This window comes from Drosophila kikkawai, chromosome 4 (assembly GCF_030179895.1).
Source record: "Drosophila kikkawai strain 14028-0561.14 chromosome 4, DkikHiC1v2, whole genome shotgun sequence".
Taxonomy (NCBI): domain Eukaryota; kingdom Metazoa; phylum Arthropoda; class Insecta; order Diptera; family Drosophilidae; genus Drosophila; species Drosophila kikkawai.
Window position 1 is genome coordinate 1,009,129 of NC_091732.1, and position 16,539 is coordinate 1,025,667.

General features: G+C 32.1%; 1 protein-coding gene across 6 annotated transcripts in view; it reads left to right on the forward strand.

Moving 5' to 3' along the window:
• The window catches only part of zfh2 (Zn finger homeodomain 2), a 62,590-nt gene extending 47,409 nt beyond the window's left edge, over positions 1 to 15,181 (forward strand). For 4 of the 6 annotated variants that reach the window (XM_070287669.1, XM_070287668.1, XM_070287671.1 and 1 more), the window contains 5 exons: positions 8 to 243; positions 305 to 622; positions 3,713 to 3,856; positions 4,883 to 7,603; positions 12,437 to 13,640. In XM_070287669.1, coding sequence (XP_070143770.1) covers positions 8 to 243; positions 305 to 622; positions 3,713 to 3,856; positions 4,883 to 7,603; positions 12,437 to 13,027 — 4,010 coding nt within the window. In that variant the 3' untranslated portion in view covers positions 13,028 to 13,640. Of the gene's footprint in view, positions 1 to 7; positions 244 to 304; positions 623 to 3,712; positions 3,857 to 4,882; positions 7,604 to 12,248; positions 12,346 to 12,436; positions 13,641 to 13,879; positions 13,963 to 14,037 lie in introns of those variants that run through there. The other 2 variants (XM_070287672.1, XM_070287673.1) reach the window with 2 other exon arrangements.
• Positions 15,182 to 16,539: the final 1,358 nt, after the last annotated feature.

Consider the following 16,539-nt stretch of genomic DNA (forward strand, 5'->3'; position numbering starts at 1 on the left):
TTTGTAGAGGTTGCAGCTGTTAATGATCCCATGTCGTCACCGTCACGATTTGAAAACCAACAGTTACTAGCCAAGGAAACTAGCAGCAGCCGGCAGAGTCCCATACCTTCCATATCTGATACTCAGTCTCAACAGCAATATCTCGCTACTTTGACGAATTTGTTGAAGCAGCAGCAATGTAACTCAGAGGTTTTGGCCATGCAGCCAGAGGCTTTGCTTCCCACAGGAGAATTTTCCCAGCACCTACAGGTAGCAAGTTATAATCGGAAATCAGCTGAAAACATTTTATTAACTTATTAAGAACCTACAGAATCTACAGACTATCCAACAACAGCAGCAGCAATTTGGAACTGCAATCAATCCCGTGGATATGCTCAACCTAATGCAGTTTCACCATTTAATGTCTCTGAACTTTATGAACTTAGCACCGCCATTGGTGTTCGGTGGAGGCGGAGGAGGAGGCAGTGTAGTAGCAGGAGCAACCCACCAAAATAACACCAATCTGAACTCCTGTTCTTCCTCAGCTGCAGATATTCAGCATACAGGTAGTGGCGATTCTGGTAAAGCAACTGCTGTAGTCTCTGCTCTCACACAGCATAATGTCGCAAACTCAAGCACTCAGGTGAGAAAAAACTTTAATTAAATCAACTCAGTGAAGGAGTCGTTTCCAACTCTATAAAGTTTATATTGACCAGCATCAACAGTCGAGACGGCCTAGCCGTGTCCGTCTTCTTTAAAGCATGGCCATTTTGTATATAAGATTTCGGTTTATTTATTTTTTTTAATCGGACAACTATATCATAGGAACGAGCCGGAAAAATAATAGAAAAAACAAGAACATCGGCACGCCGAAGTTTGTATACCCTTGCAGGTTGGTTTTGATATTTATATTATAAAGTTAAAAGCTGAAAACACACAAAACAGGGTTTTATTAAATTTTACCTTTATGTTTACCTATTATGTTTAAAGTTTGACAGTTACAGCTTTACATTCTACCGATCGCTTCTATGAAAGCTATATGATATAGTTGTCAGATTTTTATGAAATTTAAACCAAAATTCTAATATGATCAAAAAAAAACTCATATCTCAGAGTAAATAAAAATACGTTAAAAAACAACGAAGCTATTTTTTTTTTTATTAATTTCCCGATCGTTCCTATGGCAGCTATAAGATATATAAAATTAGATGATTGATGCTGATCCAAGATATATATACTTTATAGGGTCGGAAAGGTCTCCTTGACTACGTTGCAAACTTCTGACTGAAATTATAATACCCTACAAGGGTATAATAAGATAGCTTCTGTGTTTGTAACGTCTCGCTGAGAATGAATGCAAATCTGAAAATATAATATGTATAAGTAACTAATAAAAGTTGATATTACTTTGTTATACCCTTGCAGGGTATTATAATTTCAGTCAGAAGTTTGCAAGTATAAAGTCTATATATTCTTGATCAGCATCATCAGCCGAGTCGATCTAGCCATGTCCGTCTGTCCGTCTGTCCGTCCGTCCGTCTGTCCGTCCGTCCGTCTGTCCGTTTCTACGCAAACTAGTCCCTCAGTTTTGAAGCTATCTGAATGAAACTTTGCATATAGTCTTCTATATACTCTCACTGCTATATATGTCGGAACGCCAGATCGGACGACTATATCATATAGCTGCCATACAAATGTTCGATATATTTGTAGAAAAAAATTATAACTTTGCTGTTTTTCAACATTTTTGCACCATTTTTTAGATATGGCCATTTTATATTATTTCAGAATTTTGGTAAAAATTTTATTGAAAGTCGGACGACTATATGATATAGATATATAGATATATAGAAATAATAGAAATAAAATTATAGCTTCGTTGTTTTTCAACGTATTTTTATTTACTCTGAGATATAAGCTTTTGTTATTATTTCCGAATTTTTGTATAAATTTCATAAAAATCGGACAACTATATCTTATAGCTGCTATAGAAGCGATCGGTAAATGTATAAAATATATAAAGCTGGGAATGTAAAATTGTAACTGTCAAACTGTAAACATAATATGTATAGGTAAAATGTAATGAAACTCTGTTTTGTGTGTGTTTTCAGTTTTTAAATGTATAATATAAACATCAAAACCAATCTGCAAGGGTATAAAAACTTCGGTGTGCCGAAGTTAGCTTCCTTTCTTTTTATACCCTTGCAGGGTATTATAATTTCAGTCAGAAGTTTGCAACGCAGTGAAGGAGACCTTTCCGACCCTATAAAGTATATATATTCTTGATCAGCATCAACAGCCGAGTCGATCTAGCCATGTCCGTCTGTCCGTCAGTCTGTCTGTCTGTTTCTACGCAAACTAGTCCCTCAGTTTTAAAGCTATCTGAATAAAACTTTTCATAGAGTTTTCTATATGCTCTCACTGCTATATATGTCGGAACGGGCCGGATCGAACGACTATTTCATATAGCTGCCATACAAATGTGCGATATATTTTTCGAAAAAAAATTATAACTTTGCTATTTTTCAATATTTTTGCACCATTTTGTAGATGGTGCCTTTATATATTATTTCTGAATTTTGGTCAAAATTTTATGAAAATCGGACGACTATATGATATAGCTGCCATAGGAACGATCGGGAAATTAATAGGAAAAAAATTATAGCTTCGTTGTTTTTCAACGTATGTTTATCTACTCTAAAATATAAGCTTTTTTATTATTCTAGAATTATGGTATAAATTTCATAAAAATCGGACAATTATATCATATAGCTGCCATATAAACCGATCGTTAGATGTAGAAAAAAAGTATAACTGGGAATGTAAAACTGTAACTGTCAAACTGTAAACATAATAAGTATAAGTAAAATGTAATGAAACTCTGTTTTGTGAGTGTTTTCAGCATTTAAATCTATAATATAAACATCAAAACCAATCTGCAAGGGTATACAAACTTCGGCGTGCCGAAGTTAGCTTCCTTTCTTGTTATTATATGAGATATTTGAAATCTAAAATATAGTTTTGCAAATAGCGTGCAAAAGTTATCTTCCTTTCTTGGTTTTTATTTATGGGATTTACATGTAAACGGTCACTATTTAAACTTTTGTTTAAGATAGCTAAAAGAGGAAACGGAGATAAAAAATTTATTATTAACAATATTTTACAAAATGGTGCAGCTTTGAGTTTCCCGGCTAAATTTCGTGTCCGAAATCCGCAACCAAAAAATGTTCTGGAAATTAAATTTGACTTCTCACTCTCTCAATAAATAACAATACTCATTTTTATTACCCACATTTACGTTCAAATAGAAGATAATTTCATGGTAATGATGATAGTTTTTGCGTATACCTTGCGTACATACTGGATTTAAAACACTAAGGGTTGGAATTCGATAATAAAACTTACACAGTATATTCTATAAATAATAAACTATTTTTTAGCCAAAGAACAAATTGACCGAGAAATTGTTGGTTTACAGGCATACACCCCCCCCCCCTTAAATAAAACAATTAGGAATACCTTAATGCAATTTTGACATGCATATTAAAGAAAAATTACAAATTGGCTTTATTTAATAAAAAATCGCCCAATCAAAAAGTATTCGTCACTTACTGAGCTTTTGAGCTCTCTTAAGCTGATGAAAAAATGGTTGTGATAAAAAAAAACTTAAGAGCTATTTCCTGTTATTTGTTGTTCATTTCCCATTTCATATATATATTTCATTTATTTACAGCTGACTGCTAGTAACCAAAAGCGTGCTCGTACGCGCATCACTGATGACCAATTAAAAATATTGCGTGCCCACTTTGATATTAATAATTCGCCCAGCGAGGAGAGCATTATGGAAATGTCACAGAAAGCCAATTTACCAATGAAAGTAAGTCCATTGACTTCGTATATTCGGTACATATCAAGCGTTTGTACAATTATTAAATTATTTATTTCTTTCCGTTAAGGGGGTCTTCTCATTCAAAACCCGTTTTTTGGACCCTTTTTAAAAAAATGCTTATTTGAAAACGCAAAGAATAATTGAAAACTTTTTTTATTTATTGTATTAAAAAATGTTCAAAGTAAATAAAAAAATTGTTTTTGCCTCGATACGAGGGTTGTTCAAAGAGTAATGAGACTTCAAACTTGGTGGTGGCAAAAAAAGGTGTCGTCCTGGCGGCCACGATTCAGGGTCTCCAGAGCGTCCGAAATTAAAAATAAGAACGGGGTTATAAAAAAATTTCGGGCTTTTTTTTTGTGGTTTAGTGTAAAAAAAAATAGAAAAAAAAAATTTTTTTTAATCTGTTTCGTCACCCGAGAATGGTGATAATTTTGCGTCGATTCCACTTTGTTGCATGAAAATCGGTTCAGTGTAACTGGAGATATCATGGCCGCCAGTTCGAAAAACGTGGTTTCGAGATAAACGCGTTTGAAGTTTGAAAAAAGCTCATTTTGCGAAGACCTTGCTTCCCAAAAAAAGCTGTATCTTCTAAAGTATTTCGAATTTCTAAAAATCATATACACAACATCCCAAGCTATTAATAAATGCAAAAAAAATCGAAAAAAAAAGTTGCCCAAAGAGAAGACCCCCTTAAGTTATGGGCGAAGTTTGTTGATATAAATATTTGTCGGAGAAGAGAAGCGAAGCCCATCACTGCTATACAATATTAAAAAATATATATACCATGGCAAGGGGATATAAATTTAGTCAGAAGTTAAAGAATTTATTTTCTTGTTCAACATCAACAGTGGATCTTGTCATATCCATTTGTCTGTCTGTCTGTTTCTTTGGTCTCCATTTTTGAAGGGTAGTCGAAAGATTAAACTTTCGGCGTTCCTTTCTAGTTTTATTTTTCATTAGTCCTATTTAATAATTTGCATACTAAATTTTATCTTAAAAATAAACAAATTACAGGTCGTTAAGCACTGGTTTCGCAACACCTTATTCAAGGAAAGGCAACGCAATAAGGACTCGCCGTATAACTTTAATAATCCGCCATCAACTACCCTCAATTTGGAGGAGTATGAACGTACAGGTCAGGCTAAGGTTACCCCTTTGAATGATACGGGAAGCGGTGGGGGTAGCGTTGCTATAGCCATAAGCACACCGACGACAACAGCAATATCTTCCTCCAATGTCGCTCCCTTCAACTCCTCCAAAGAAGCTTTAACAAATGCCACAAGAACAGCATCCGTTTCTATGCCCATTCCCATACCTGCATCTGTATCTCGACCAGAGTCAACAAATTCTAGTGGCAACATCTCCGATTATTTAAGCCAAAATCTTTGGGTAAAAGAGCCTGGAAAAGATCAAAATCATTTACCTCAATTTCCAACGGAAATGCACATCAAATCGGAGCCCCAGGAAATAGATAATAATGATTTGGTATATCAAAAACAAAACCAACACATAAACTTCGTAAAGCTTCAACAGCAAGAACAGCCGATGAAAAATATAGAAACCGATACATTAATCGATCAGACATTACATACCATTAACTTTCCTCAACAACAAACTCACTTGACGAATAATTTTGAAACTAAATCGGAAAGTGGAAGCTCTGATGTTATGTCGCGACCTCCAACACCAAATCCTACTGGAGGAAACAATCTGTATGGCAACATGAACGATTTAATAAATCAACAATTAATGGAAACTATGGGTCCACCCATAAAAAAGCTTCAAATTAGTGGAAAAAATATGGAAAAAAGTTCAACAACGACAAGTTCATCTACAAGTTCAACAATTAATCAATCTTGCAGCCAGTTCGAAAGCAACAACTCCTCCAACTCATCCAGCTCTTCCTCAACATCAGGCGGAAAGCGAGCCAATCGTACGCGCTTCACCGATTATCAAATTAAAGTCTTGCAAGAATTTTTCGAAAACAATTCTTATCCCAAAGACAGTGACTTGGAATACTTAAGTAAGCTGTTACTGCTCTCGCCTCGAGTTATTGTAGTTTGGTTTCAAAATGCCCGGCAAAAGCAACGCAAAATCTATGAGAATCAACCGAATAATACCCTTTTTGAAAATGAGGAAACGAAAAAACAAAATATTAACTATGCCTGCAAAAAGTGTAGCTTGGTATTCCAACGTTACTATGAACTAATAAGACATCAGAAAAATCATTGCTTTAAAGAGGAGAATAATAAAAAATCTGCCAAGGCACAGATTGCCGCGGCGCAAATTGCCCAAAATTTAAGTTCGGAAGATTCAATGGATTCCTCAATGGATGTGCATAATCAAAATATGACAGCACAACTGGCGCCAATGCCCTCGCAGCATCATAACCTTTTTACCAAGTCCTCATCATCTTTACATGACTTTAGCCCATCAACCACCCCAACGCCACCGCAACAGCCGATACGTGAGCGTAGCAACAGTTTGGATCATCCGCAATCACAGCAGCGACATGCCAAAAGCTACGATTGCGATAAATGTGAACTGCAATTCAACCACTTGGAGAAATTGCGTGAACACCAACTCATGCATCTTATGAATCCCACTAAATCCAATTTGGATCCCAATTTTGGTCCTTTTGGCAGTATTTTGCAAAGTCTACAGCAAGCGGCATCACAAACGCAGTCACAACTTCAGTTGCAACCTGAATTGCAGTCTGAATCGCACAGCCAGATACGCCCTGCAAAAAAGCGAAAAATATCCAATGATAGCTGCTCTTCCCAGGCAGAAGATGATCATACAACAGCTCTCGAAAAAAAATATGATTTCCTTCACAAATATTTTATGCAAAATGAGACAAACGGCGAACTGAAACAACAATTTCTGATGCAGCAACAGCATAATAAACAATCTAATGAGCATTCAGATTTTGAACTGGAATTCCTAACCAACTTTTATCAACAAAACGAATTGAAGAAAGTCAGTAACTATGAATTTTTATTGCAATACTATCGCAATCAAGAGGATAAATCATCAACAAACTTAAGTTCTACGCAAAATCCAACAATTGAGTTCCTATTGCAATATTATCAACTGAATGAATCAAAAAAGTTTTTTCAGTTAGTTGCCTCGCCACAAAGAGTACCTGATGATGGACCAGGAGGCAATTTTCAGCCATTAACAGGGACACTAGAGGATGATAAAGTCATAAAAGAAGTTCATAAAGAGGCGCCAATGGCACAACATGACGAAATTATCTTAGATAAAAAGAATTTGGAAAATGATTTGGAAAAAGACTGGGAAGATGAGGAAAAACACAACAATAATAACGATGCAGGTGAAAAGGACTCGTTGGAATCTGGGTCTAGATCCAGATCACTGCAGACTCTCCAAAACGATGACAAAGATAAATCGCAATACTTGCACAACTTGGAAGACTTTCTCGATGCGACAATGATTGAAAATAATTCACAAACTTTAACTTTTAACGATGATAATGAGAATAATGCCAGTCAGAAGGATGAACCAATGCTCAAAACTAATGAAATAGAAAAAATATCATCGGTATCTCCCGTTAATGTTTCATCATCGAAGCAAAATAAACGCTTGCGCACAACCATACTTCCGGAGCAATTGAACTTTTTATATGAATGCTACCAATCGGAATCGAACCCAAGTCGCAAAATGCTGGAAGAAATATCGAAGAAGGTTAATTTAAAAAAGCGAGTTGTGCAAGTAAGTATTTTCTTATTAAAATATCAATTTAAATATAATACAAATATTTAAAGTTACCAAAAAATAAATTCTTTAAAAAAACACAATTTAATTCCTAAAAATTATTTTTTTTTAATCCAATACAAATTTTTAAAATATAATAAATATTATAACAATTTGAATCTTACCAAATAGACTTGAAGTATGTCGCCACAAAGCTATAATACCCTTGTATCTTTTCTGTTTTTAATTTAAACATAATTGGCTGCTAATTTTGTATTCAACAAATGTAAAACTTTTATGTTCTTTAATTTAATTTCGTACGTATTTTCCTTGTTGGTGCTCTTTTAATAGTTTCCCAAAGTAGTCCCTATTGGTCTTCTTTCTAGGTAGTCTCTTAAGGTTGTGATCGCACTTTTTTATTCAATTCAATATCGAGTGCACAGTTTCTTATCGAAATTTACATTCGATAGGTTACCTTGTCTCTAAGGGACTATTTAAACCAGGCTGCGTTATTGCGTTAACTCACCAAACGTAGTTTTTTACTAGTAGTTTTTAGTGGTGGGAAAAGGTTGCGTCCAAGTTGCGTTAATATCGATATCAACAGATTTGTTCGATTTCTACTGATATTCGGAATATCGAACAAGTTCCAACATCAAATCAAGGATAAAAGTTTTATCATAAAACTAAGCAGCTGACGATTGATAATTCAAATAATTCAATCAGATTTCAAAAATGCCCGAAAACAGATGTGTGTCACACGTGTGTGCATATTTAATATACATTTTATATTGATATTTTAATTTTAATCAGAAGTTTGCAACCCAGAAATGGAGCCATTTCCGACCAAAAAAGTACAGCATTGATCGACATTAACAGCCGAGTAGATCTAGCATGTCCGTCTATCCATATCTAAGTAAATGTCTGGCTTAAAAGTATCTGAATTAAATTTTGCAGAAAGTATTATAACTATTCTCATCAGTATATATGTAAGTCGGAACGGGCCGGATAGGATATAAAGCTGCCATATCGATTAGAACATTTGCAAAAAAATTATAATAGGAGATATTAGTTATTTTATACGACTTTAAAATAATATCGTTGAATGAAGTTTGTTAAAACCCGAATTATTGTTATGTGGGCATTTGGCACCGCTGCACAGTAGCGCCTCTCGAACAATTAGCGTTGCAAAAATCAAAAAAGGCATGTTCACAAAAACGATTTTAACCATACTTACTCGCCAGAAATTTTCCCAAAGATTCCGAATCTATTTTAACATTTTTTTGTATGAGCATTCAAAGTTGAACTTTCTTTCGTTTTTTGCATCTTACAAAAAATAAAGGGTAAATTCGCCGACTTTTAGTTAATATTACACAAAAACCATAAAACCAATGGTCGTGGTTTTTACTTTGAATGTTAGATACATTCATAAACTATTAAATAACCTAAAAAAAACGGCACTTTGGTTTGGGCTTGTACAGGTAAATCGCTACCTGCCAGGTGTCCATTTTTTTTCACCTTTTTCTGCCTAAAGTTGTCTATAACTTCTGAAGCCGATGAAAGCCAACGACTACACTATGTCTATAAGTTATGTGGATCTTTCCTGGACCAGAATAAACTTTCAAACCAAAACTACTCAGGGTTAAATATTCCAAAATACCGACACAATTTCATACAAACCAAAAAATATACAAACTATAGCGCGCACTTTAAATTAAAAAAAAAATAGAAAATGTTTTTTTTTTCAGTTTTCAAATTATTTTTTTTTAAACAAATATATAAATATTAAAATAAAAATTAAATAAAAAATATTTTTTTAAAATTGTTTTCTTTGAAAAAAATTTTTGTTTTCACTTTGATACCTTTTAAAAAGGCCAATTTGTGGGCGTGGAACATTATGCAGTTCATATATACATTTAATAACAATTCCGTTTAAATTTTTCGATTTCCTTATTTGGTTCAAAAGTTATTATTTTTGCAACGCGAAAAAATGAGAAAAGGCGCTACTGTGCGCCGTCCAAGCTTGTTCTAGTTTCCACTCGGAAGTGAATTTGACAACATTTGCGGATTTCCCTTTTAGCCTAGTACTGAGTAGAGGTTTACGCCGATGGTTAAAGGCATCGGCGGCGGCGGAGAGGTCAAAATGACTCGGCGGCGGCGGCGTAGTAGTCAGAAAGAACCGGCGGCGGCGGCGCGTCAAATAAGGCAAAAATCGGCGGCGGCGGCGGCGTATATGTCTATTCCAGAGATGGGACATAGGGATATGTGAGATGAGACAATCTCAACGATTAATCGATTATTTATATGAGTATTTGGCCATTTTAATGAGTTATTTATTTTTTTTTTTTTTTTAAGTTTTATAAAGAACAATAACACTGAAGGCCGCGCCGGTGCTGCGCCGATGCCGCGGCGCGCCGTTTTTTTTTCATAATTTGGCGGCAGCGTGTCAAATAAAGCAAAAATCGGCGGCGGCGGCGGCGGCGGCGGCGGCGTGGCGCGGCGGCGTATATGTCTAGTACTGAGAGAATGAAAACTTCTTATAAAAAAAAACGCTGCGAAAAAAGGAAATGGGGAAAATGAAGAAAAAAATAATTATAAAATGTTCTGCCCGCGAGGAGAAAGTGGCCTTGATAAGTGCGGCCAAAGCGTAGCCCATCATAATATGGGATTTAACTCACAAGAAAAATGTTAATGCCATGTTTATTATTTATTTTTATAATTATTTTTTTAGTTTTTATTATTTTATATTATATTTATTATTATTATTATTTTATATTATATTTATCATTATTATTATTTTATATTATAATATTTTTTCCTTCAGGTTACCGAGCAAAATATATAGCGATTTTGCTATCACAATTGTGACAGCGGATTTTTCTTTCTCTTTAACATAAGCGATTTTTTTTAATAAGCATTTTAAAATATGTTTAATTGATTTATATAATATATATAATATAATATAATAATTCAAATATATAAAATACAACATTTTACATTCAATTTAGACTTGCCTATTTGTGGTATCAGTTCGATTTTCGAGACAGTTATGTCGCACCTAACTCAACATCAAGCATATTGGTAGATTCGCAATTTCTTAAGATCTTAAAAAAAACAAGAAACAAAAAAAAACAAAGAAAGTTTGTATACCCTTGCACATTGATTTCGATGTTTATATTATAGATTTAAATGCTGAAAACACTCACAAAACAGAGTTTCATTACATTTTACCTATACTTATTATGTTTACAGTTTGACAGTTACAGTTTTACATTCCCAGTTTTACATTTTCTCTACATCTACCGATATAGTTGTCCAATTTTTATAAAATTTATACCATAATTCTAGAATAATAAAAAAAGCTTATATCTCAGAGTAGATAAACATACGTTGAAAAACAACGAAACTATAATTTTTTTTTCCTATTTATTTCTCGATCGTTCCTATGGCAGCTATATCATATAGTCGTCCGATTTTCATAAAATTTTTACCAAAATTCTGAAATAGTATAAAATGGTGTAAAAATGTTGAAAAACAGCAAAGTTATATTTTTTTCTACAAATATATCGAACATTTGTATGGCAGCTATATGATATAGTCGTCCGATCTGGCCTGTTCCGACATATATAGCAGTGAGCATATAGAAGACTATATGCAAAGTTTCATTCAGATAGCTTTAAAACTGAGGGACTAGTTTGCGTAGAAACAGACAGACGGACAGATGGACAGACGGACAGACGGACAGACGGACATGGCTAGATCGACTCGGCTGTTGATGCTGATCAAGAATATATATACTTTATAGGGTCGGAAACGTCTCCTTCACTGCGTTGCAAACTTCTGACTGAAATTATAATACCCTGCAAGGGTATAAAAACAGGATTGTCGCCTTACATCTAAAAAGCAGACTCTTTGGACATCAGGTTCAAATCAATAAGTAGATTGTGAAAGTATATCTTACATTGGGAAAGTATAGCAAAAGTATATCAAGTGGGTCGTTGCCTGGCTCGCACAATGTTATGGATTGGAAATTGCACCGGCACTACCTTTTAGTTTCACTTCAATACCTACATACATATGTAATATTTCATAGGCCGACTAAGTCAAACTCTGCTGCAATCTTTGTTTTAATGTCCAAAAGATCTTGGATTTCGTCGCACGCCAAACTAATATCGTCAACAGAGACCGCTAATAGACATATTCCTGGCTTACGATATAGGCACGGTTCATTGACAGTAGACAGAAATCGAATTTATTAAAAAAACGTAAGCAAATATGTGTTAGAAAGGTTCATTAAAAAAGACATGTTTCGAAACACACACTATGCTAGTCACTCTGAACACCAATTTCTGGACACAAATTTTGAGAACGACCAGGCAAAATAATAATTATAAACAAAGACAAATTGGTAAATACGTGATCATGAATAGTACGCGGTAATGTAATATGAATACATTTATACAAAAAGCCCAATCCAACACTAAGTCCCCGCTTATACAGCGTTAATTCTTAATAATTATTGTTAATCTGTTTTGAATTTTCTTTTGATTTTCTTACTTAGTCCATAAATGTATATATTTTATAAATTTATTTTATTGTATTTACTTATATTTTTAATTAATATATTATATTCAATTATTTTATTGTATTTTTTATTTTTTTATAGTAAAAACGTGACAGACATGACAAATTAAAAAAATCACAGTGACTGATAATAAGTCCTCACACTGCATTCGAAACCTAAAAAAAAACGAAGTTGTAAGGTAATTACTTTTAATAATAAGTAATATATTTTCTATATTTTTTGTGTGTATTTTTCTATTAAATATACAAAATAAACATCTTTTTACTTAGGTTTGGTTTCAAAACTCTCGAGCAAAGGATAAAAAATCCCGTAATCAACGGCACTACGCCCATATTTCGGATGAAAACAGCTATGATGATGGTGGTTCCAGTAGCAAAGACAACGTTGGTCAAGATAATAATGAGATAACAAATATTCTTCAAGATTGCCAGCTCTGCCAAGTAACCCAAGTAAATCTCCAGAAGCATGCTTTCAGCGTTGAGCACATTGACAAGATGAAAAAATTCTTGGAACAAACCACAAGCGAGCTTTATGGCAGCGATGACAGTGACTCTGATAGAGAAAAACATTTCTATAACCTATCAAAGGCATTTCTCCTTCAACACGTTGTCTCAAGTGCTGCCAAGAGCAATAATGCAACAAGTAATATCGGAAATTCTGGACAGGATTCACAGCCGGAAGAGGATAACTGCTTGCTTAACTATGATGCTAAGGGTGATGATGCCAACATTCCGGATGTTCGAGTCACCGAAGCCAGTAATCAGGATCTAATGCAGAAGCTATTCAATCGAAACCATATCACCGGTAAGCGAGTTTCGACTGAGCTTGTAAAAATTCCTTATTTTAAGATTATCTGTTGATCAGATTACATAGCTTAGTACTTTCCTTTATTATTTAACTATTATTGAAAAAACGTAATTTCTCTGGAATATCTCAAATAAATCATCTCCATTAACGGTAACAGTAAGTAACAGAAAGTATTCGCACCAGAAATCGGTCGATAGATGTATTTTGATTTCTCAAAGTCATTTTCGTGGTAGAATTTTAACAATTACCAAGAACATAATTTTAATGCCTCGCAAGAAAAATAAAACTATTTTAACAAAACAATAATATATAGAATATTAGGTGCTTTTAAAAATTATTTGCGTAGAAAAGAGGCACATAACACTCAAAGTGTTGGAAAACTATAAACAAAGTCAGACGTACGTGGTACTCCTTGGGCTTTACCGTTTTCTGTCTTGCCTTTTTTCTGTCTCAAAGTATGCAAATGTCTTTAAGAGGCAATGCATTCAAATCGGGTTCATAAAATATTTAAAAATACCCATTGATGAAGATCAATAAAAAATACCAATTGATTTTTGATATGAAACGATTGAAAACACCAATAACATTTTTGGTATAAAACCGATAAACAAAATGTAAAGAAAAGCACGACTTTTTGGTGCTAAGCTTGTTTATTCCTGATATTCCTAACACATAAAATATTTGTATTAAATTATAATTATTTTAATTTAATTTAAAAATACAATTTACATTTATTACAGTAATAATAATATTGAAATCAATATGTACAAACAAAATAAATATATGTTTTATTTAATTAAAATCACAATCTATTATTTGCGTTTTTTTTCTTAACTTTAATTTTGTTGTTATGAAATTAAAAAAAAACTACTTAAAACTAAAACTTTAATCTCTTGTTTTATTAGTTATAGGTGGAAAGTAAAAGATTTGAGGTTGTTTTATATATGGCCTTTAAATAACCTTGGATAAGAATTAAAAGTGAATAAAAGTAAGTACTACTACGTTTACATTTTTTTTTTTTTTTTTGAAAATAACTAAAAATACATATATTTATACATTCCAGTGAGAAGATGATGATGAGAAGAAAGGATACGATCACATACCAAACTTACTACGAAAAAAAACACTCAAAAGTTCCTATTTTACAGAAGAGAAAAAAAAACAGAAAAACATTTATAAGAATCATTGAAATTCCATTGAAAGAAATACCTACTATTTCCAAATTTAGTACGAATTTTCTAAAAATGCGGAATTGTGTTCCTAACTATTGAAAATATAAAATTAGCTTTTAAAATATTTAAGAATGGTGGCAATCCTAAAAACATTACATAATGGCAGCTCCTACCAAAAAATTTATATATATTTAAAGAAATATATATATATATATAATATATAATTTTAGATTCAATATGAAACGCAAACTGAGTTCCTAGCATTTGATTGCTTTATGCCTTTGTTTTTTTCTATATATGTATATTAGAAATATGTCATCAAATTAAGGATACTGCTTGTTCGGCGTGCCGATCATGGTATTAAATTAAAAAAAAATAATAATAATAATTACCTAATTGTAAGACCTATACAATTTTTCGAAAAACTGTACATTAAAGTGAAGCGTTCTTATTTTATTATGATTATTACTAATTCATTCGTTTTAATGCTAAGAGAGTGAAAAACGTGCCAATGATTTACTTTCTAACTTTAAAAAGGTTTTAAAATATAATTTTACATTAATAAATCTCCAACTGAAAAATTAAAGCAAATAAATAGTTAAAGAGTGTTTAAAGTACATTTTCTTGTTACAGTGTGCGCACAATTAATGTGTGATATTTGCCTATTACAATATTAATTTCCTATAGTTTGTTTTATATTATGTTTATTTATTTCCCTTATGGAAAGCATATAAACAAAGGAAGGCGTTTTCTATTTCAAAATTATAACTATTACTTTTTAAATGCATACATAGCTTCCAAGAAATTTAATTAGAAACAAAGTAATTAAATTAGTGTAAATACTTTACACTTATTTTTTATTGTTTCCTCTTTCTAATTTTAAAAATATACTTTTGAGAACTTACATAAATTTAAATACAAGATACATAGCTGACTGACTCTTTAATTAAAAAAAAATTCTACATTTTAATTTCATTCATGCCCAAGCATGAGCAACATTAATAATGAAACGTATTGTATAAGTATAATTGTTAAAAAAATTACAAGTGACATAAGAATAAAAAAATTAATAAAAGTTCCTATAGTATATATACTACATATATATTAAAAGATAATATATATATATTTTACGTAGGTAAGTTTCAGTTTAAATTTATTTAATTTTTCAACTACTAACAGGCAAGCAAAAAAAATAATAAATAAAAGTAAACCAATGTCCATAATTAATTAATAAATAATATCTCAAAGAAGAAAACCCATTAGAAGTTTTATCAAAAATAGTAATTATTTTCATATTTAAAAATTAAGCATTCATAATTGCCAAAAAAGAAATAAATAAACAAAAAAAACAGGTTAACAGTAAATACCATAATAGCAGACCTTGCATTACATATTTCTAACATGAACTTAAGCCCTCGCATCAAAAGTATATACATATAAAAAACTATTCTTTAGAACATACGGACAAAACACACATATATATATGTGTATATATATATATATATATATGTATATATATATATATGTATAGTATGTACTACACTCGTGCATAATATACATAGATGAATATATTGCTCAAAACTGTGTAACCACCATTTACATATGTACTTATGTATGTGTAAAGATATACATAACATATCAGAAGACATACACAAAATCATTGACTTTACAATTAAATACTCATTTTATCAGATTTGTTTGCTTTCCATAATAAATACATATATTTTTCTTTTTATATTTTTTCAGATATATGTATTATGTTTTATATAAACCCCTCTTCATTTTTCAGCTTTATATCATTTTAATCTTTAATTTTGTTTTTTCATTTTTCTTTGGAAAAGTATTATATTCTTCCATTATTTACCTCGCACTTTCAAAGTAAAAATTAAAAACATATTTTTAATGTCTACCCATAGTAAGATAGTACATGTATAATCGAAAGTTACTGCAATTATTGGGTAATACCAATAAACAAGAAAAAAAATAAAATAAATTAATACATATTTATAAAAGTTCCTATATATTTAATAAATTGGCAACAGATGTGCATATATTATAAAATTATAAATAAATAACACAAAAAAAGAACATACAATGCAGTTTTTTTTAAGTATTGTTGTTATACCCTTGGGGGTGTTATTATTTTAGCCAGAAGTTTAAAACGCAGTGAAGGAGTCATATCCTCCGACCCTATCCAGTACAAAAAGGGTGGACCATTTAAAAGTCTCAAGTAAAAAATGCAATATAACAAAAACGGTTTGGGATTTTGTTAAATTTATTTTTCTGTTTTGATTTACAATTGTTCCGCCTAGAAATGGAATATTATTTTATTCAAATGGCTGCCGCGGCTAGCCTCGCAGTTTCTATTTCGATCAAACCTATTTTCGAGCATT